This window comes from Corythoichthys intestinalis, chromosome 8 (assembly GCF_030265065.1).
Source record: "Corythoichthys intestinalis isolate RoL2023-P3 chromosome 8, ASM3026506v1, whole genome shotgun sequence".
Taxonomy (NCBI): domain Eukaryota; kingdom Metazoa; phylum Chordata; class Actinopteri; order Syngnathiformes; family Syngnathidae; genus Corythoichthys; species Corythoichthys intestinalis.
Window position 1 is genome coordinate 37,581,292 of NC_080402.1, and position 23,128 is coordinate 37,604,419.

Here is a 23,128-nt window from a genome sequence, read left to right on the forward strand (position 1 = left end):
AAAGCAGCAAAGCAGGTGGCAGAGAACTCAAAAAATGGTTTTAATTATAACTAACAAAAGCACAAAGTACAAACAAAAACACTAGGGATCAAAAGGCAAGGTTCAAACCAAAACTTACTTAAACAGAGGGACTGGTACACGAGGGCGTGGAACGGACTCGACTTTGGCAAAGACGGACATAGACAATGACGCAACAAGGAGTGACAAGAAACTGGGTCATTAAATACGCAGACAAGGGGTAACGAGACGAGGAACAGCTGGGTAACACAGGTGGATGCAGATTGCAGGATACACTGGGAAAACACACACAGGTGAGAGCAATGGGTAATCACAGGGACAAGTCACACAAGGAGAAACCAAACACAAAACCTAACAGTACCCCCCCCCAAGGGACGGATCCCAGACGTCCCGAGGAAACAAAAAGTCAGAAGGTTGCTCGGAGGAGGGAGCAACACCAGCCCGTCACGGCCAGTCAGGCGGGCGTCCAGGACGCCAGACGTGGGCCGATCGCACGGGTCGATCGGGAGGGCGCCCGGGGCGCCAGACATTGGGTGACCGCACGGGCAGTTCAGGCGGGCGTCCCAGACGAGGTAGTGCTCGGTCATCCATACCGCCACGTTGTGGCAGGAAACGGGGAGCAGCATCGTCGGGGCGAGGGTCAGGAACAGAGTCGGAGTCGTCGTGCGGACCAGGAACGGAGTCGGAGTCGTCGTGCGCACCAGGAACAGCTTTTGGGTCGTCCGCTGGCGTGACAGCGTCTGGGTCGTCGTCGTCTGCTGGCGGGACAGCAGCGGAGTCGCAGGAGTCTGCTGGCGGGACAGCAGTGGAGTCGCAGGAGTCTGCTGGCGGGAGCACAAGACCGCGGAGAGTCGGCGCGGGAGCCACTTGACCGCGGGGAGTCGGCGCTGGAGCCACTTGACCGCGGGGAGTCAGCGCGGGAGCCACTTGACCGCGGGGAGTCGGCGCGGGAGGAACTTGACCGCGGGGAGCCGGCGCGGGAGGAACTTGACCGCGGGGAGCCGGCGCGGGAGGAACTTGACCGCGGGGAGCCGGCGCGGGAGGAACTTGACTGTGGGGAGGCGGCGCTGGAGGAACTTGACTGCGGGGAGGCGGCGCTGGAGGAACTTGACTGCGGGGAGCCGGCGCTGGAGGAACTTGACTGCGGGGAGTCGGCGCGGGAGGAACTTGACTGCGGGGAGGCGGCGCTGGAGGAACTTGACTGCGGGGAGCCGGCGCTGGAGGAACTTGACTGCGGGGAGTCGGCGCGGGAAGAACTTGACTGCGGTGAGCCGGCGCGGGAAGAACTTGACTGCGGGGAGCCGGCGCGGGAAGAACTTGACTGCGGGGAGTCGGCGCGGGAGGAACCGCCGCACGCCGTCGGCGTTGATGACCACGCCGAGGCCTTTAGTGAGTGCCTTCAGGTGGCAGGGGCGGCAGAACAGCCTCATTAGGCCGCCTTGTCCCAGGGCGACCTTGCAGACCACCCCGGGGGGTACCCCGATAGATGGCCCAACGGGACCCCAGGTAGGAGTCTCTGGCCAGGAGCTCCGAACGGGACACAGTGGTAGCGGGGTAGAAAGAAAAACGATCAGAGGAAACAGAGGCTGTGAAATCAAAATCCGGGTCGGAGTCAGAATCAGAAAATAGGAGATCGTATAAATTATGATCCTCCTCAAAATCAGAAAAATCAGAGTCTAACAAAATGTGCTGTGGTCGGGTTCGGGTTGATGGCCGTCGGCGTGCCTGCCGAAAATGAATTTTTCCCGCTGGGTCCACAATTGGTTGCATCATTCTGTCAGGGATTGCTGGGCGGGCAGGTGTGTGAGGACCCAAACGCAGGAAAACAAAAGCAGCAAAGCAGGTGGCAGAGAACTCAAAAAATGGTTTTAATTATAACTAACAAAAGCACAAAGTACAAACAAAAAGACTAGGGATCAAAAGGCAAGGTTCAAACCAAAACTTACTTAAACAGAGGGACTGGTACACGAGGGCGTGGTACGGACTCGACTTTGGCAAAGACGGACATAGACAATGACGCAACAAGGAGTGACAAGAAACTGGGTCATTAAATACGCAGACAAGGGGTAACGAGATGAGGAACAGCTGGGTAACACAGGTGGATGCAGATTAGAGGTTAGATTTTGTGCCCGAACCCGAACCCGACCCGACCCGAATGTCGGGTCGGGTCGGGCCCACAATTTAAGCATTCACGTTCGGATCAGGTCGGGTCGGGCCGCCATGCCGGACTAATAAATTATTTAAAAAAAACAAAACAAAACAAAAACAAAGATGGAGAGCATGCTCTCTGTATTGCGCTTTTGCTTGCGCGTGTGCAAGAACGCCGTGGCGCCGGCCGCTTTTTCTTCTTGTCCTCCCGCTGCACGGCCGAGGCGCCGCCCTCTCCTGTTCCCTCTCCTTGTCAGAGAGGCGCGTCCATGTGAGAACAATATCCCACACACTCAGAAATATGTTTAACAAACTTTCCCAGCGTTATTTCGTTGTGTGAATGCTTTGATAATTCTCAAAAAAATATGTAGATTATTTAAACATTAAGAAAACTTGCGTTTTTTTCTGCCAACTCGAAGAAATGAAAATAAATTGCTGCTGCTGCGTTTTTTCCGCGTCACTCAAAAAAAAAAATAAATAAATAAATTTAAAAAATGGAGAGCAGGCTCTCTGTATTGCGCTTTTGCTTGTGCGTGTGCGTGTGCATGAATGCCGTGGCGCCGACCACTTTTTCTTCTTGTCCTCCCGCTGCACGGCCGAGGCGCTGCCCTCTCCTGTTCCCTCTCCTTGTCAGAGAGGTGCGTCCATGTGAGAACAGTATCCCACACACTCAGAAATATGTTTAACAAACTTTCCCAGCGTTATTTCGTTGTTTGAATGCTTTGATAATTCTAAAAAAAATATGTAGATTATTTAAACATTAAGAAAACTTGCGTTTTTTTCTGCCAACTCGAAGAAATGAAAATAAATTGCTGCTGCTGCGTTTTTTCCGCGTCACTCAAAAAAAAAAAAAAAAAAAAAAATCGGGTTTTTCGGGCTCGGGCCTGCAAATCTAGTTAAGTGATCGAGCTCGGGCCGGGTCGGGCCTCAATACCAGCGGGCCGTGTCGGGTCGGGCTGGATTTTTTAGGCCCGAACTAGGCTCTAATGCAGATTGCAGGATACACTGGGAAAACACACACAGGTGAGAGCAATGGGTAATCACAGGGACAAGTCACACAAGGAGAAACCAAACACAAAACCTAACAATTCTTTTTTATTGCAGATAATGATCGCAATAAAAAACCATTTGGTCAACATGATCCCATTTCTTGTTTCATTTAAAACGATTGGCGCATGTGCAAAACAGGTCAATAAATTACAATTTAAGAATGATTAGAAAAAAAATAATGAAGGTTGAGCATAAGAGGAATTTGTTATCAGACAGCAGAGCTTAAGGGAGCCAAACTTCACCTGACATTACGAGACGTTCGGTTGTATTCAGACGGGCTTTCTCCTGCTGTCCTCGGTAATTCCAGCTCCAATAGCGTATCTTAAAGTTGCCGTAGATAAAAAGTTGGTAGTTGGATCTCGGGATCAAGATGACGGTCCACCGCAAGGCGAACCAGCGTCCGTCCCAGCCCCTGGCTCTCGGCGAGCCGTCCATCATCAAAGTAGAACAGACGTAGTCTCGATATTCGTCCATGAACGTACAAGTCAAGTTGTCTTCCCCTGCTTAACAGCGTTTTCCAGCTGTAAACAAATGGACAAAAACTTGTAACACTAGGATTTATGCGGTGCCATCCAACACGTACTGATTAACAACGGGTTAGCAGAAGCTGCACCAGTGGTTGTCATCAAAATTATTAAAATCATCGTAATATCAATAGCAAAAGCAACAAGTCGTTTCATGCGCCAGATTTTAGGTTTCGTATTTTTGGAGAACATATCTGTAATATCACAGCAGCAACATGACTATACGAACACCCGGTGTTGTACAGCTGTTGATGTACAGCCTGCAGTTTCGTCGTCTCCGTCCGGTGTTACCAGCACCCATGGTTTGTGGTACGGAGCATTGAGAGATTGGGTTGGTTCGACAGCCGCTTTCATGAAGACAAAATTCCCATGTTCGTGTATGAGGACACATCCAACTTTGTGGCTGTGCAGGTACGAGAATGCCTCGGAGCTTCCTGAAGGCGTTTCAATCCACTGCCATAGAGTCAATAAAATACGATAATATTTTACTTGTGGTCACCCTCGGCCATTTCTGTATGTTGTCTTCCAATGTCGAGATGGCAGAAGGATGCAGTATTTCCAAATCGTGATTTTACAGGGTTTTAGTGAGTGATGCCACTCCAGCACCACTGAGGTCGATGGTAAAAAAATTGAAAACTGAAGTTGTAGGCAGACATAAGGAAGTAAAGTGGAAGTACCTTGGAAACTTGTCTATACGCTTCGTTATTGTGTTATTATTCTCGATGTACGTTATGATAGCATAGAACACATTTTTACTCTTGTAAAAAATCAAAATAAAAAAAAAATCTAACCCATTAAACATCTTTAGTTTGTGCTGGTGTACCGATTCTTACTGCATTTCAATAAGTCCGTCACCTATTATTATATGATTTCCTGCATGACATAGTTCACATATTTGTAACCTTTTCAACGTTAAGCTCCACCTTTCCTCAAGATAACATTTTATGGTCTTGTACCTGAAACGCACTAGTCATTCAAAGCATCAGGGACTACATGTCAAGGTACATCACATACTGTAAGTTTTCTTCTTTGTTCTTTAAATTTAATACAATACATATATATTTATTAAAATATGATACGTTAAAATCTATTTAATTCAGATGGCATCTACTCTTTAGCAATACATACTAAGAGAATCAATATTTTATGGACTGATTATTTTTTTAAAATAGATGCACATTGTGGCTCCCAGAGTAAAGTAGTACGGAATTCCCAGCCTTATAAATTTCTCACTTGCACATGATGATGGTGTTTTTGGTTGTAGCATTTGATTTTTCGTTTAATGTAAAAGTATGACACAGGTGACTTCTGGCTTTCTATAAAAATAGCATCACAAACTGCATTAATCTGAACATCTTGGCATATAAGCTCCATCATTTTAGGGTCTGCATAATACATCTTTATTTCCCTTTCCAGAGTAAATATGACATCAGGGTTGGGTTTTGCTCTTCTAGCATTGATCCTGTCAGGGCCCACAGCGGCCTTTGTCCCCATCGGTGGTGTGGCATCTACCCATATCAGTATTACAGGAGCCGCACTGTTGCAAAAAGTAATGGAAACATGTCAGTCACTGGCTGAGGCTGCTGGTCATGAGTTCAAACCCACGGTATGAAAGAGGATGAATTTGACACACTGCACGTAAAACACAACAGATCACACACACACACACACACACACACACACCATAAAATGAGTTTTGTTTTTGTGCTTTAGTTTATTTTTTTGGATTGAATTGTATCAACTAAACTTTTTTTTGTCAAAATATTCAGATTTAATATACAGTACTTACTTGTCTGAAGGTATTGAAAGAATGAAGTCAATTACTTCCTTTTTACTTTAGACTAAAAAGGCAAGGCAAAGCAAATTTATTTATATTGCACAATTCAGCGCAAGGTGGTTGAAAGTGCTTTAAACTTCACCAACAATACCAAAAGACAAATCAAATGGTATATAAAAGTCACATTAAATCATCAAGACAGTTAATAAAAAAAACAAAAAAACAAAGAAAATAAATAAATAAAAATCAAATAACTTGAAATTTAAAGTATACAGTGGTACCTCTACATACGAATTTATTTCGTTCCAGGACTTGGTTTGTAAGTCAAAATGGTCATACGTGGAGCGGGATTATAAATCGATTAATTTGTTCCACAGCCCAAAAACCTACGCCAAATCCTTAATAAATACTGAAGGCACAATTACTAATTGAAATTATACTTAGCACAACAAATAAATTACAAAAACAAATCGGAATTATAGCTAATAATAATGTAACGAATCGGGTTCAGACGTGGCGTTTGTGTATTACATGCTGCTCCTGAACACCCCGTGTGACTGACGGCAGAGTGAGAGAGGTGCGGTAGACTTTTTACTTCCTCTTTTCAAGTTCTGTTGTTGTTGGTGTAAGGTACAGCGGACAGTAGACGTGTTGTGTTGCACAAATTCTAAAATAAATGATTAAAAACCTGACGAAGCTGGCGACTTCCTTGCCAATATTACAATAATAATAATAATGAAAGTAATAATGAAAGTCGTCCTCGCAATCGTAGACATAATGGTAAGCGTTACCTTTTTCCTTTTTTCACCACCTGCAGTGACCTTCTTGTGACCTACAGTATATTGATTTCTCTCACAAGAAAGTCCGCCATGCATCCGTTTTGCATGAAAACAATGAACGCGACGCTGTCATAAATTGTCAGATTTCGAGCATGTCGTCACGTCGCGACAAATTATAAGTCAAATTTTGCTTCGGATGTCGAAAGGAACATATGTTGATGCGATCGTATGTCGATGTACCACTGTAGGTGCGGTTATAAATATACTGTGGTAAACGATTCAATTTTTAGCACGTATTTAAAGGAGCTAACAGTTTGAGCACACTTCAGACCTCCAGGTAACTTGTTCCAGAGGTGAGAGGCATTGTAACTGGGTCCAGATGCTTTGAGGGGTCAAACAAATGAATCATATATCTTGGTCAAAGGCCATCAAGTGTTTTATAGACCAGCAGTAGTATTTTATAGTCTATCGACTCTCAGGAGGCCAGTGTAATGGTTTTATAACCGGTGTAATATCTGGACTAGTTTCCTCGTACAGTGTTTGTAAGGACACTGGTGGCAGCATTCTGTATTAGCTACAGCTTCCTGACTTTTTATTTAGACCTGTATACTGTACACATGTACCATTACAATAGTCCAACGTACTAAAAATAACATGTTTTTCTATTTGTTATTTGGACAAAAACCATGAATTCTGGTTATATTTTTAGATGGTAATAGGCAGATCTAGTTATGTAAACATACAGTATAGGTTTGACATCAAAGTTCAAACTTTATATTATTTATTTACTTAACCTCTAACTGATTCAGACTGAATCAGATACACAACTTGGAAGATAATGTTACTGGTACTGTATTTGTAACAATACACTAACTTTGTTAGATTAAAAAAATAGTGAAATTTATCAGATTACAGTGATCAATACTCTGGGCTCTACAGTATGTTCATGACTGTAATAAATTGAATGAGCAAAGCCAAGAGATCCAACTAAAATGAGTTTGGCGGAAGTGGGATTGTAAATTGATAATATAAATACATTTTAAAATAAGAATACCAAAACCATCTCTATTGGACAAGTATGTTGAAGAAACACATGTAGTCCTGTAGACACTACACTATAACATGAGTGCTGTCAGGGAGAGATGGCGAGGTGGACTCAGCTGCGGAGTTCAGGCCAAAAAACCTCTATTCTTGAACAAAGGTTATTCCGCTTATATGCGGTGATGAGAAAAAGATTGAACACAAAGCGCTCCCAACTGGAGGAAAAAAACAAGTTGACTATGATAAAAAATTAAACACAAAACACTCCAAATGGAGGAAAAACCCAGGATGACTGTGAACACTATTAAACAAGACCGCCGTGAACAACATGGGTTGGGAAAACACTTTTGCACAAGACAGGGGAGAGACAGACTATTTATACACAAGGGGTAATGGTGAACAGGTGGAAACAAGATGCGATTACCTGACAAGAGGAAGAGCAAGTGCACAGACATGAGGAGGATGACGCCTTCAAAATAAAACAGGAAATGACACGACACACCCCACCATGACGTGACAAATGCGTTTCGGACATAACCAGGGGTGAAAGTGGCTACAATTTCTTGCCGGAATTCCAGTACATTAAGGTCGCCACAGAGCCAGAAATTTTATTCATTTTTTTTTTTAATTCTTTCATTCTTTTTTTTTTTTTTTTGGCGGGGGGGTCAAACCCGTTAAACTACTGAAATGCAAAGAAAACTGTTTTTGCACAGTTATTTCTATGACACATTAAAAACAAAAGATTGTATTTTTTCAATTATTTGCAAAATTATAGTTAACAAAAACAGCAATAACCCCAACCTTCAGCTCCTAATTTTTATTTTCCCTCATTTCCACAGATACCAAATGCCAAATCTCAATTTTAACTCCTTAAGAACATAGGATGTACCAGTATATTAAAATTTAAGTTAATGTAAACATTTACTTTTTTTTTTTTTTTTTTAAATAACAAAGATATGAGTAACATACATTCAGAAAAATAAGTACAAATGACTTATATTATGCAGAGTGAAAAGGAATATATTTTGAGGATCGCGCAAACATTGACTTTTTTAAATCATAAGAAAATGCATAAGTAGCCTAACATAAATGAACAAATTTAAGTCCAAAGTGCACATTGACAGCTACGATGTTCTGAACCTCCCCATCAGAGCAAATAAAACTAAATATGATAAATAAGCCTCCTCAAGTCTTTCGTTGCTCTTAAAGATTTGATCCATTTTATGTTGCATTGCCCTTTTTTTGTCAACAACCTTTTTTTTGTTTTTTTTTTTGCTGTTCCAGAAAACATGCACATTTGAACCAATCAGAGCTAACTATCTCTGCTGATCATATGTCAGTATGACAGCTAAGTGAACGTATACATGAGTCCAGGCGTTTTGCTTTGCTGCGCGTATTCGCACATTGACGTGACTCATCATCATCAGATTCCGATAACTGCAGCAGCTGGGGAAACCTCCACACCGTCCGTGGAATAAAATAAATAATAAATATTGGTGGAAACGGATGACGCTACACAAGCACTTTATTATGCCTGTTGTTAACACTTGTGTATGTAAATCTGATGTTGGTAGATTGTTTTCTTCTTGGAAATGAAATGTATGTGTGGCAGCTCAGCATTTTTTATCTATTTATTTTTTACATAGCGTTTTGACAGTTGCCGTCATATTTTCGGAATCAAAGCACCGTGTACCGGAACAGCATTTCGGCCCTGAATCTTATACCAGAACTGCGTTCTGGCCCTGAATCTTATACTGGAACTGCGTTCCTAACTGTTCTCGCCCACTTTCACCCCTGGATATAACACATAAGTATAACATAGAGAAAAGCTGTGCAATGCAATTGTTACACAATATAAAGTGACAATAGTATGAGATGCTCGTCAAAGGTATATAAAGTAAGTTGTTTAAAAAAGAAGCCGTGGCAGTACCTGCTGTTTAGTGTGCAAACCTCGACAACAAATAAATTTAATTTGGTACGCTGTCCATTCATCTAATATTTTTTATCATTTTTCCTGGCAAAAAACTGAGGGGATGAGACGTTGTGTAATATAAAACAGAATACAATCATTCGCGAATCCTTTTCAAGTTATACACAATTGAATACATAAAACAAGGGCCCATACTTTCACAAACTGTCATCTCATATGCTTTAGCTCTAAATGCGACGCAAGTGTATTTTCGTGCTTACGACTGGGAAAGATGGGGAATGCTTAAACACACATGTTTTTAACATCCCCGAGGTGAATAAGTTCATTGGAAACCAGATTAGTGTAATTGGGTATAAGTGAGCATCCCTGAAAAGCGCTGTAGTTCAGAAGCAAGGTTGGGGAGAGTTTAACCACTTTGTGAACAACTACATTACCTACAAAAAAAAAGCCTAAGAGTTTGCAAAACAATATTTCTAATGCATAGTTTCAGGATTCTTAGGTATTTCATCATTTATCGTCATCACCAGACTTCAAATCAACTACTGCCTTAAAATGAACATCATTGCAAATTTCCAATGAAAATGGAAAGAACAAATCATACTCACACTGTCACTGCCGTTCCCACATTTCTCAACCCAGTGATAGTCAGTCATTGATTGACATCTGACTACAGGGTTCTTCTCCTGGGGAGCTGGTCCAGGCCTGTCTTGGCCCAACAGCTTCGGGGGAGGTGTCAGGAGTAAAGTTTCACTCGGCTCTCCAAGAGATCTATACCCAAAATGGACTTGTAGATCGTAATTTTGTCAACAGGTGGGTTTGAAAAAAAAAAAATGTTGAAACAATAGTTATTTCTAGTAAATTTAAATTGTGTAACTTATGGTCCACATGCTTTCAGTGCTCCACATCATTTCAATTCAGAAAAATTTTTGGAGGGGCGTAATCTCATTACAGACGGTTTGGCATCTATCAAAGCTAATGTTCGTGTTGAGAACTTCAAGTCTGCCAGGGAAACACTGGGTAAAATTCTCCATACACTACAGGTAGGAAGAGTGGTTCATTCGTGTATTTTTTTTTTTAGATGTTTGAGAAGTTAGGAAAAAATCTGGATGCCAGGAGAAAAATGAGTTTATAAATACAATATATACACTTAACTGGGATTAACACATTTTCTGTGTTACGACAGGACTTCTATAGCCACAGTAACTGGGTTGAGTTAGGTTACACAAAACCATATGCTGCTCTCATACGCCGTGACCTTCCCTTGGAAAACCTGGCAGGTATGTAGGTGTGTGTGCATGTGTATGCGTGCATGTTTACTCAATACTGATGGACCTCATAATGATTACATTATGCCAACAACTTAAGTTGTATTTCCTTGTGGAGGAGATAAGAATATCCGCTGGCTTTTTGTTGGGGATACTTTAAATATACGTACTGGTATATGGTGAGAGGGTAAGATTTATTTTGAACAGGCTTTTTTTTTTCCAAACAGGATTTATAATCCTCCAGTCTTAGTTTATACTGTATGTAAGTATATACTGGACTGTCTCAGGAAATTAGAATACACAATATTCTAATTTTTTGAGACAGTCAGGAAATTAGAATATTGTGTATTCTAATTTCCTGAGACAGTCCTGTATATATACACAGGACTGTCTCAAAAAATTAGAATATTGTGTATTCTAATTTTCTGAGACAGTCCAGTATAAATTTGTGAACTCAGTTTTTGTCTGAATCTGAATGATACAACCTCTCATGGACTATGAATAGTTTAACTTGCTATTTGTGTCTGTTTGAAATTAAGGGGAAGCGTATATCCATCAATTTTTGTCTGCACGGGGGCTATGGAACCTATCCCCGTGAAAACCTTTCCCATTTGACTATGGGCAGGAGACAGGGTGCATCTTAAACAGATTGCCAACCATACTTAGGTGTATAACTTAAACCTTTTGCAGACATTGATACTGCCACTTGCAGTGACTGCTGCATTGGAGGGTGCCACAACACAATTCTTCAAAATATCCTGAATGAGAAGAAGCTAACTTCTGGTTACATGGGAATCTTTTCTGCTGACAAGCCTGAAGGTATTAGCATCAATCATCAGACATTTCCTGGATATTGAGCCATAATTATCCCACTCTGTAAACCTATCTATAGTATATATTAATAAGATGAATAAAAATAAATAACATTTTTTTCAAAAGATTTATAAATATGTAATGTAAAGTATTTCTGTACTCCACAAAACCTAATTTAGAGTACAATTACACTATTTCATATTGTAGGAGGTGGTGTAGAAAATTGATGGATGTATAAATAAATAATGTATGTTTTACAAAAACTCGGAAGTGGCCCTTACTGTGTGGTTTGGTCATTTTCCTCCCAGGTTCAGTTTCATCTTGTACCAAATAATTTTCTACTGACACCTGTGGTTCACAACATGGCAAAATGTATTAATCTCAGGGCACGATCAACATTAGAAAATCACTCACAAACACATTTATTACCACGGACAACTGTTATACTTGAGCTAACCCAACATATCTTTGCAAATTTGTTTTAATAACATCGGAGCCGGTATTGGAATCCCAAACTTTTCTAGGCAGACACACCAACCATATACAATACCATAAAAATGTCAGTACAGTACACTCAAACAAAAACTAAACTAAAAAAATCAGTTGATTCCAAGGTTCATCTTAGAATTAATCATTATACTCTGATGTCAATATTATGTAACATCTAGGCTATATATTTGGTTTCATTTAAAAATAATTCATAATGTTTCAATGGTACTAGGACACGTTATGTGATGCATGTGCCGCTAGCTTCTCTGGGGCGTACCGTAGAAATTGCCTTCACGGTCCCCTACACGATTTAGAGGTATGCCAGAAATGTTAGTTCCTCTGCTTTCTAGCGGACGCTGGCATTATTATCATGCAATCATTGCTATCCAGTTGATGATGACTTACAACAATACCTGATGAGTTGCTTGACAATAAGGGCTTTATCAATGTTTTACCACACCTGACTCATTCTACTCAAGAAGCAGATAGTAGCATATGGCAATACCTTAAAATTGCATCATAGTGCAATTTAGTGTTTCCTTGCCCTTTACCTGTTACAGGTAAATGTAGCCATGGAGGTCAAGCTGATCTCACAAGCACAGTAGCTCCTCGAGGAGGAATCAACAAGGATGAGAGTCGCGCTGACAACGCGGCCTTCCACGATGTGGCTGTAAATGCAGCCACAGTCGCAAGCCTCCAGCTGCTGGAGGACATCCGATTGACAGTGGGCAACAATGACTTCCTAAGGTGAAAGAATCAGGAAAAACAGCATTTCTTTGTAATGACCGAGAATCAAGAAATGTTGCTCATTTTGTTTTTTATTGTTCTTATCCCACGAGTTTTATTTCTTCATTACAGATTGATGGGAATCGCCCGTTCCTCTGTTGTTTGTTTTGTCATTGACAATACTGCCAGTATGTCAGATGACATTGATGAGGCCAGAAAAGTTGTATACAAAATAATTGACAGCAAAAAGGGAACACAAGATGAGCCATCTGAGTACATTTTGGTAACCTTCAATGACCCATGTAAGACGTCCTGAAATTGTTTAAAGACAATTCATACCTTGTTGTGTGGCAATGTATTATCTGCAGTTCGGATTTAATAAGTGTGACAGCACAAACACATTAAAAAATTCATTTGAATACATGAAATTAAGAAGTACGTTTCTATTCACCATTTTGTGTACTTTCAATGCAGCATTTGGACCATTATTCAGGACAACAGACCCTGAAAAAATGAAAACAGAAATTTCAAAGATAGAAGCAACGGGAGGTGGTGACCTCCCTGAAATGTGCTTGTCAGGACTTCAGGTACTATAGCAGAATTGCATGGTTAAAGGTAGAGAAATTGCAATATAAAATGTTCATTCAGAATATGAAATGGTATCTACGGACAACAATGATTCAGCATAAGTAAATCAATCCACCCCACCTCCTTTTTTTTCTCACCAGTTGGCTCTCACCGGTTCTCCTGCCTCCTCCCACATCTATGTTTTCACAGATGCAACAGCAAAAGACATCAACTTGAAAAATACCATTGTGGCCCTCATCAGAAGCACCAAGTCAACAGTGAATGCTGACATTCAAACACACTTCAAAAATATGTTTAAATTCGAAAAGTTAACTCAACTGAACCTTAACTGATCTTGCAATGGCAGGTCTCATTCTATATCACTCCAAGCAGAAGACGCCAGCGTCGTTCTGTCAGGACTGCTTCCTTTGATGACTACCGGGACTTGGCTTTGGCTTCAGGAGGCCAGGCTATACATGTGTCCAAGAGTCAATTGGCTCAAGCCACAGACGTCATTCTTGATACCTCCACTTCAGCTTTGGTAAGGCTGCATTAGAATTTACCCAAAACAAAATGAGGATTATATTCCATCATGTGAAGCATCAGCATTTGTCTTCCAAAATTTCTTCTGAAGACAAGACTGAATATAACTGAATCTTCAGTTATAGATACGTTGATATTCTTCTTTATGCTATTCCTACTCTAGGTGACAGTTTATCAGAGGACAAGGGATCCTGGGAAGCCAGAGACTTTCCCTTTTGTGTTGGATGAATCTCTACAGAACATCACTATCTACATAACAGGATCATCTATAGCTTTTACATTGACCAACCCTGAAGGTATCAATTTTTGGCAACAAAAATAATAATATATAATTTCACAAGTAACAAACTAATAGTGCATTCTTATATATTCCAGGCATTAGCCAAAGTAATACTGAAACCACTGGTGCACTGGCATTCATACAGACAGTGGGTAACCTAAGGAGAATTCGTATTAAAGCAGACAAACAGCCAGGCTCTTGGAAAATCAGCATCAACTCAAAACAACCATACACAATTAAAGTAACAGGTGACTACGATTATATTATGTATACTCATAATCGTGTATGTGACAATTTATGCACTTTAATCGACTAGTACATGCATTATTACTGTACCTTTAAAAAGGCTGAAAATTTTAGCTTTTGTATCTTGTTCACAGCAAAAACTAAAGTACAGTATTTACCTTTTTTAATAGTTAGAAGGAAATAAAATAAAAAATGTGCATTGTGGTTTTTCAAATTTTTACAGCATACACATAGAGGATTTAAAAAGTCAACTATCATCAACAAGAACTTATTTCGAAGAGTATAAGAACTTATTGTGGGTCTTCTATTGTGTTTTAGGTCAAAGTATAATTACCTTTATCTATGACTTTGTGGAGAACTTTAAGGGACCTCACCCAGGTTATGCAGTGCTCAGTGGGCTTCCACAAGCTGGTATAGTATATGCAGTAAATCATTTACCGTAACAACAGTAAAGGCGTAGGACAAAAACATGAATTGAGTGATGATTGCATCCATTTGTTTTTCTAAAAAAAGATGAATACATCTAAATTTAGCCATCAAATTAATTTTTGAAATATTATTATTCACAGGCCAGCCAGCCACTTTGATCCTCGGGGTCATGGGAAGAAAAGGTCCATCCTCCATCAGTGTAGAAAATGTGAGCCTTGTAGTGCCCAACACTGGAGCTGAAAGTAATGGTATAGCAACTGAAATGGGCAACGGCGATATACTGGTGACTTTTGCTGCGGTGCCTGCTGGGGAGTTTGTGGTCACACTGAAAGGAACTGACAAGGTGTCAGGCAATGTGTTACAGAGGCAATCTACTACTCAGTTGTCTGTCTCCAAAGTAAACATCCAGGTCTGTGCCTGATCTACTTGACAGATGTGCCTGTGGCAGACAGACACCATGCATAATACTGTTAAGTATTGATCAAACATTAACTCCTGAATTTTTAATGTAGGCCCTGGTGGACAGGAGTGTGGAGCCTGGGGAACACTTTAACCTACCTTTCAGTGTTATGACACAAGGCCCAGGTGGTACATTTTCTATCAGTGGAAAAAATGACAGAGGATTCCCAATGTTGTACCCATTGAGGTGAGATGTGGATGAATGGGCTATATAAATCAGACTTGCATATTAATATTGAAATACAAGCAAACTTGGAAGACGTCATGTTTGTGCAATTCAGCTCCAAAAACTGGCAACAACTTACTCTCACAGCAGTGGCCAGATATTTGGCTGTATATCTTTAGCATTACGCCAAGTATAGATATAAGTGTGCTGAGTCGCCGACCAACCAAAACATAAAACATGCTGGTTTGTTGAGCAGCAGTTGTATGTAGGTCTACAGTACAAAATGTCCTGATTGACAGCACACTGCATTGTGTCAAGAGAAGTTTAGGGGCCACAAATGATGAGGATGTGTCCCGGGATCCGTTTGCTTGCTGTGGCATTTGTATCATAAATTCTCTTCAACTGTGAGGGACGGAATCTAATACAAAAAATCCAGAAAATCACATTGTCTAATTTTTAAATAATAAATTTGTATTTAACTGCATGAAATAAGTATTTGATACATTACCAACTAGTAAATATTTCGGCTCTTAGTTCTTTTTTAAGAACTCCTCCTGTTCTCCACTCATTACCGGAAGTAACTGCACCTGTTTGAACTTGTTACCTGTATAAAAGACACCTGTTCACATGCTCAAACAAACTCCAACCTCTCCACAATGGCCAAGACCAAAGAGCTGTGTAAGGACATCAGGGATAAAATAATAGACCTGCACAAGGCTGGGATGGGCTACAGGAAAATAAGCAAGCAGCTTGGTGAGAAGGTAAAAACTGTTGGAGAGATTATTAGAAAATGGAAGAAGTTCAAGTTGACGGTCAATCTGCCTCGTTCTGGGGCTCCATGCAAGATCTCACCTCGTGGGGCATCACTGATCATGAGGAAGGTGAGGGATCAGCCCAGAACTACACGGCAGGACCTGGTCAATGACCTGAAGAGAGCTAGAACCACAGTCTCAAAGAAAACCATCGGAAACACATTACGCCGTCATGGATTAAAATCCTACAGCGCACACAAGGTCCCGTTGCTGAAGCCAGTGCATGTCCAGACACGTCTGAAGTTTGCCACTGACCATCTGGATGATCCAGAGGAGCAATGGGAGAAGGTCATGTGGTCGGATGAGACCAAAATTGAACTTTTTGGTCTAAACTCGGCTCGTCGTGTTTGGAGGAAAAAGAAGGATGAGTACAACCCCAAGAACACCACCCCAACCATGAAACATGGAGGAGGAAACATAATTTTTTGGGGCTGCTTCTCTGCCAAGGGTACAGGACGACTGCACCGTTTTGAGGGGAGGATTGATGGGGCTATGTATCGCCAGATCTTGGCTGACAACCTCCTTCCTTCAGTGAGAGCCCTGAAGATGGGTCGTGGTTGGGTCTTCCAGCATGACAACGACCCAAAGCACACAGCCAAGGCAACTAAAGAGTGGCTCCGTATGAAGCATCTTAAGGTCCTGGAGTGGCCTAGCCAGTCACCAGATCTGAACCCAATAGGAAATCTATGGAGGGAGCTGAAAGTCCGTGTTGCCCAGCAGCAGCCCCGAAACCTGAAGGCTCTGGAGAAGATCTGCATGGAGGAGTGGGCCAAAATCCCTGCTGCAGTGTGTGCAAACCTTGTCAAGGACTACAGGAAACGTTTGGTATCTGTAATAGCAAACAAAGGTTTCTGTACCAAATATTAAGTTCGATTTTTGTGATGCATCAAATACTTATTTCATGCAATTAAATGCAAATTTATTATTTAAAAATCATACAATCATACATTTTTTTGGTATTAGATTCCGTCCCTCACAGTTGAAGAGAACTTATGATACAAATTACAGACCTCTACGTGCTTTGCAAGTGGGAAAACCAGCAAAATCGGCAGTGTATCAAATATTTGTTCTCCCCACTGTATGTATAGACAGGACCCCAGGTGAAGGCTATGCAAAGAGGCCCCTGAGACAGTCCAGCACATCACAGCAGGGTGTAAGATGCTAGCAGGCAGGGCATACATGGAACAACATAACCAGGTAGCAGGCATAGTGTAGCAATACCGAGCGATAGCAACATCAGGAAAAAAGAACACGAAAAGCTGGAGAAATATCAAGGGTTGAAGGAAGAGTTGGAGAAAATGTGGGGAGTGAAGGCAAGAATGGTGCCAGTTGTGATCGGGACACTAGGGGCAGTAACCTCCAGCTGGGTGCATGGCTCCAACAGATACTAGGAACAACGTCCGACGTCTCCATTCAGAAGAGTGCAATCCTAGGGACAGCTAAGATCCTGCGCAGGACCCTCAAGCTCCCAGGCCTCTGGTAAAGGACCCGAGCTTGAAAGGAGAGACCATACTGCCCGGGTGGGCGAGGCAACGATTTTTTATTTATATATATATATATGTATATATATATATATATATATATATATATATATATTAGTGCTGTCCCAAACAACTAGTTTTCTCCCAATTAGTCAGCCGACTATTTTTACAATTAGTCCACTAATCTAATCATTTTTTTGTAATTTTTTTTTTTTTTTTTTTTACTAATATAGCAATGTGATTTTTGTTGCCGCTTATCAATTCACAAAAACATTTTGCAACACTTAAATTCTTTATTAAAGTAGAAATAAACACGTAAATAACAGTAATAAATCACAAATAAACGATGAGTTCTAATGCTGATAGCATTTACTCGTGCAAAAGCATGGAATGTAAACAGATTCAGAACACTGACTTCGCCTTTCCAACATGATTCTTAACAATTCTTAAAAAAATACCGAGCATTAATATTATAGTATAGTAAATTATATAATATATTTATTCATTGCCAATCAGATTTTTCATGAAGGGTGTCATTTTAAAGCTATTCTTAGTGTAGAATCTCAAAGCTGAAGTATGTGGGATTAACTCCAGAAATCGTTATTTATATGACAAACATGACATGCTTTTATTAAGTACGTTTGCTAAACAGCTAACTTAAGCTTTACACTCCGCAAAAAAAAAGCATTTTTTTGTCATTGCATGTGGTGTCAGTAATATTTTTTTTCATTTGCAAATGCTGTTAACCAGCGATTTTTCATGTTTGAAGTGTCACTTTTTAACCGCAAGTTTGCGTTTTGGAGAGGACTGCCAACGTTTTATAGCAGGCTAAAGTACGTTGTATTTTTCCCCCATTCACCTCAATATAGCAATGCTAATGTTTACATTGTTTAAAATAGATGTGTTTTCTTATTTTGTATGTCTGAACTTTAATTCTACAGTGTGTTGAGGAGAGAAAAGTCTCATATGCCATCAGCACGCACGCACAAATTTATGCACACACGCACGTGCGCAGTGATAAAACGCAGCTGTGAAAATTACCGCCCTCATTTTTATTTAGCATGCACTAGATGGACTCATTGCATATCGAGTCAGGCTTAGCAACTTCAATTAAACATGTCATTAGTTAGTTAGATGGACTTACTCCTGTCGTCTTCGAAAATTACAACTGGGTGACAGCGTAGGTGTTCATTCGTGTGATTTCTAAAATGGCGATAATAAAAAAAATAGAATAAAAAAAAAGTTGACTGCGATGGCCGACGCTTCAAGGATAGGTGGATATTGGACTATTTCTTCAATAAAACACGCAACAACTGTGTCTGCCTCATTTGGAAAGAGACAGTCACTGTTTTCAAAGAGTTCGATGTGACGCAATATTACCAAACAAGACACGCTGAAATGTACAACATTACAGGGACGATATACGCAGCAACTTGAAGCTAGTTTAATTTCACAGCAGCAGTATTTCGCAAGAGCCCGAGTGTAGAAAGAGAACGCCACAAAGACGAGACTGTTAAAATTATGAATTAAAAAAAATAACAAAGCAAATGTGACACACAGAAGGGCTTGCTAAAATTTGTTTAAATATATTGTTCTATGTAAATCAGCCAAGGTAGCCCCCCGCATTTTTACCACACCAAATCTGGCCCCCTTTGCAAAAGGTTTGGAGTCTGGACACACCTGTTTAACTGATGATCCGTAGACGAGGCCAGCTTCTTTCACTTGGTACCAGTTAAATATTATTCAAAATGTAATGATGGTGGAAGAAATAAGCATCTTGAATTTGAGACTGTATGTTGTCGGCAATTAGCCTCGCAATGATCTTAATTGTGGTTGTCAGCCCAAAACCCTCTAAATATATATTAAATGCATCTTACCAGATATTAAATGACTACTACATAATCTGTGGTAATCGTTTGGAGCCTAGTTTTCTCGTCGAATTGCAGCAGTCCATCTCGCTCTCCTCTCCGGGTCTCTCGGAATACGGTAAAACTTCAAGTCTCTCCGTCTACCTTCTCTGTTACTGCAACCAACCGCCACACACGCCTTCACCATTATGATTATTAATGTTAACGAGCAGAAAAACACGCCATAATAGGAGGAATTTACGTAGCGGTAATGCGTATACACGACAAGTAGACGGACAACATGGCGCGGAGGCGTGGTTGTGACGTCATGTGAGTAGGGTCTATTGAACTGGCAAGAAAACAATAAACCATGTCGCAAAGCGACCACAAGAGTTCGCTGTTAGACAGCACAAAAAGCCTTGCTGTAAAACTTACCAAAAGGCAGAATACTGTCTGAGCGGGACATGTGCGTTAATTGCGTCAAATATTTTAACGTGATTAATTTTAAAAAATTAATTACCGCCCGTTAACGCGATAATTTTGAACGCCCTAATATATATATATATATATATATATATATACATATAATATGTATATGTGTGTGTGCGTGTGTGTGTACATGTATGTATGTATGTACTGTATGTATGTACAGTGCTGCCCATAAGTATTGGCCCCCCTGCAATTCTGTCAGATAATGCTCAATTTCTCCCAGAAAATGATTGCAATTACAAATGCTTTGGTAGTTATATCTTCATTTATTTTGCTTGCAATGAAAAAACACAAAAGCGAATTAATCATTCTTGGGACATCTCTACATGTGTGAAAGCAATGACGCGAATAAATCCCGCGTCACCTTACACGGGAATTTCCCTGGATATGTGTGTGAAAAGGGCTTTATAAATTTGAACAGAAGGTTTTGGAAGAATGTTCTCTGGTCAGATGAGACAAAAGTAGAGCTTTTTGGGATAAGGCATTAACATAGAGTTTACAGGGAAAAAAACGAAGCCTTCAAAGAAAAGAACACGGTCCCCACAGTCAAACATGGCGGAGGTTCCCTGATGTTTTGGGGTTGCTTTTCTGCCTCTGGCATTGGATTGCTTGACAGTGTGCATGGCATTACAAAGTTTAAAGACTACAAACACATTTTGCAGCATAATGTAGGGCCCGGTATGAGAAAGCTGGGTCTCCCTCAGAGGTCATGGGCCTTCCAGCAGGACAATGACCCAAAACACACTTCGAAAAGCACTAGAAATGGTTTGAGAGAAAGCACTGGAGACTTCTAAAGTGGCCAGCGATGAGTCCAGACCTGAATCCCAGAGAACACCTGTAGAGAGATCTGAAAATGGCAGTTTGGAGAAGGAACCCTGCAAATCTCAGAGGCCTGGAGCAGTTGGCCAAAGAAGAGTGGTCTAAAATTCCAGCAGAGCATTGTGAGAAACTCACTGATGGATACCGGAAGTGTTTTTTCGCAGTTATTTTGTCTAACGCTTGTGCTTTTGTCCGGCCTATTTTTGGAGTTTAATGTAAAATGATAATGATTTATATTTTTTCCCATTTTCTTTCCGTTCTGTTTTGTGTTATGCTGCAATCATTTTCAGGGAGAAATTGCGCATAATCTGACAGAATTGCTGGGGTGCCAATGCTTTTGGCCAGCACTGTATACGTATATACACAGTATATAAATAAAATAGGCATTTAAAAATTAAACAAAAATGAAAAAAATCATCCCAAACCAAATGCTTCCTTAAATGAAAATTTTATTATTATTTGAAGTGTCAATTTCTATCGTGTTTTAACAGCCTCACCCTGACAACTGGAGCATATACAAATGGAGTCCTAACCATTACGCCACCTTCTAACACATCATCAGGCACTGACGTCACTGTGACTTTAGAAGCCAAATCACCCAATAATGTTGACTCCAATTACGCTGTTCTGAGATTATCTGTTCTTACTAAGGTAATCAAACAATACATCACACACAAAAGCTTTAGCTATAATAATCTTAATTAACTAAATTTTGTTTGATTGAAGAAACGTAATTTTTCCATTTCTCCTATACCCTCAGATTACAGATTTTGTGCAGCCTGTGTGCGAGGTGATAAATGTATTATCTGATGACTGTCCCCAAGATATCTCTCAGTGTAAATTTTTCGAGTGGGAGCTGTCCGCCAACCTGACTGATGGAAATGGAACGGGAATAGAAAGAATTTCCCTCAGACAAGGCAATGGAACTTTATCATACACCTCACTGAGCGCCAAGAGTATTCAGGCGAGCTACAACGCCTCCTGCTGCTCACAAATTGTTGAATTTGTAGCTATTGATGAAGTTGGCAACGTTGGGAAGTGCTATCACTCTATTCAACGATCTGCTGGCAATGCCATTTCAAGTTCATCTTTTCTTTCTTTGGGATTGTGCCTTTTGATATCTGGGTGGAATGTAAAACGCTGACTCACACAGATCTAGTTTCGCCATAAAAATTCTGGAATTATAACACACTATTTTGATTTAATAAATGAAAGGGATACATTAACTTTTAAGCTTATGCAGCAGCTATATGTTTTAAATAATGTGAATATCTGTTATAATGAAAATGTAATCATTGGAAAGATGTGCAAAGTAGATCTACAGTAAATATGATGAATAAAGGTGGTTTCCATACTTTTAAAGAAGCATGTTCGTTCACGTCAGCCCATACAAACAAAATTGCAAAATTCTCAAAGCCTCTCAGTATTTCTTAATGTTGGGTTCGTTAATGTTGAGGCAAGCATAATTAATACAGTTGTGCTTTATACAGTATATAGATGTATGTATATAAATGTACACAAATTAGGTTTGTGTCAAAATAGCTCAATTCTGGACTCATTTTGCGGTACAAAATTTGAACTAACTTCTGAAGTAATGGTTTATATTAAAAAAGGCAGGTGAGATGAGTCCAAAATTGAGCTCTTTGGACACAATAATAAAGACCGTGTTTGGAGGGGGGAAAATGGCACAGGACATCAGACCAAAAATGCCATAGGCCTACTAAGAGTTAAGTCTGAAGGCATGAACATGATGCCTTGTGGCTGGGTCTCCACATATGGTACTGGAAAACAGATTACAATTGAAGGAAAGGTGAAAGTAAGGATGAAGATGAAACAACAGTGGGCATTTCAACAAGACAACTATCCCGAACACACAGCCAAGAAAGCTCAATTAGTAAAGAAGATAGCTACTAGAATGAACTCAGTCACCTGACTTGCACTCTTTTAAATGTCAAATCTAATGCTTTTTAAGACCTTAAAAATATAATTTAAGACCAAAACATGTTTCTGAAGAATAAGAAAAATTGTGTTTTTCTCCTCTAATTTGCGACTGGACTGTTTTGACCCCCACTGTCCCTAATGAAAGTCTTTATGCACTTTGAATCTGGGGTGAAAACCTCTGGGTGACTCATGATAAAGATCTCACGATATGGCGATACAACAATTATTGATATGCTGGTCAGGAAATCATTCTACAAAACAACTAATAAACAGACAAACACGCTCTTTCCATATTTCTGCTGTGAAATGGAGTGAGTTTATCACTAGTAAACGTCCTATCTGTTTGAACTGGGAGGGTAGCAGTGAATGAATAGTCAATAATTAGCTGCCATGGTTCCCTCTTCAAATGGATTGGACGTCCATGGCCGTCAGTAGCAGCCAGTGAGTTCATTTTGGGGCATTTCCTCTCGATATTCGGCCACTTGATTT

At 40.5% G+C, this 23,128-nt stretch overlaps 1 protein-coding gene across 1 annotated transcript; it reads left to right on the forward strand.

Annotated features, from left to right (window-relative positions):
• The first annotated feature begins 4,731 nt into the window (after positions 1-4,731).
• vwa11 (von Willebrand factor A domain containing 11) lies at positions 4,732-21,907 on the forward strand. The gene is made up of 18 exons (XM_057843966.1): positions 4,732-4,755; positions 5,157-5,346; positions 9,941-10,077; positions 10,163-10,307; positions 10,451-10,544; positions 11,223-11,351; positions 12,395-12,581; positions 12,693-12,862; positions 13,035-13,147; positions 13,289-13,405; positions 13,495-13,668; positions 13,834-13,966; positions 14,046-14,198; positions 14,515-14,607; positions 14,766-15,034; positions 15,138-15,271; positions 21,190-21,349; positions 21,459-21,907. Exons 2-18 carry the CDS (start codon positions 5,164-5,166, stop codon positions 21,840-21,842), a joined length of 2,775 nt encoding a protein of 924 aa, XP_057699949.1. The 5' UTR covers positions 4,732-4,755; positions 5,157-5,163; the 3' UTR covers positions 21,843-21,907.
• The last annotated feature ends 1,221 nt before the right edge of the window (positions 21,908-23,128 follow it).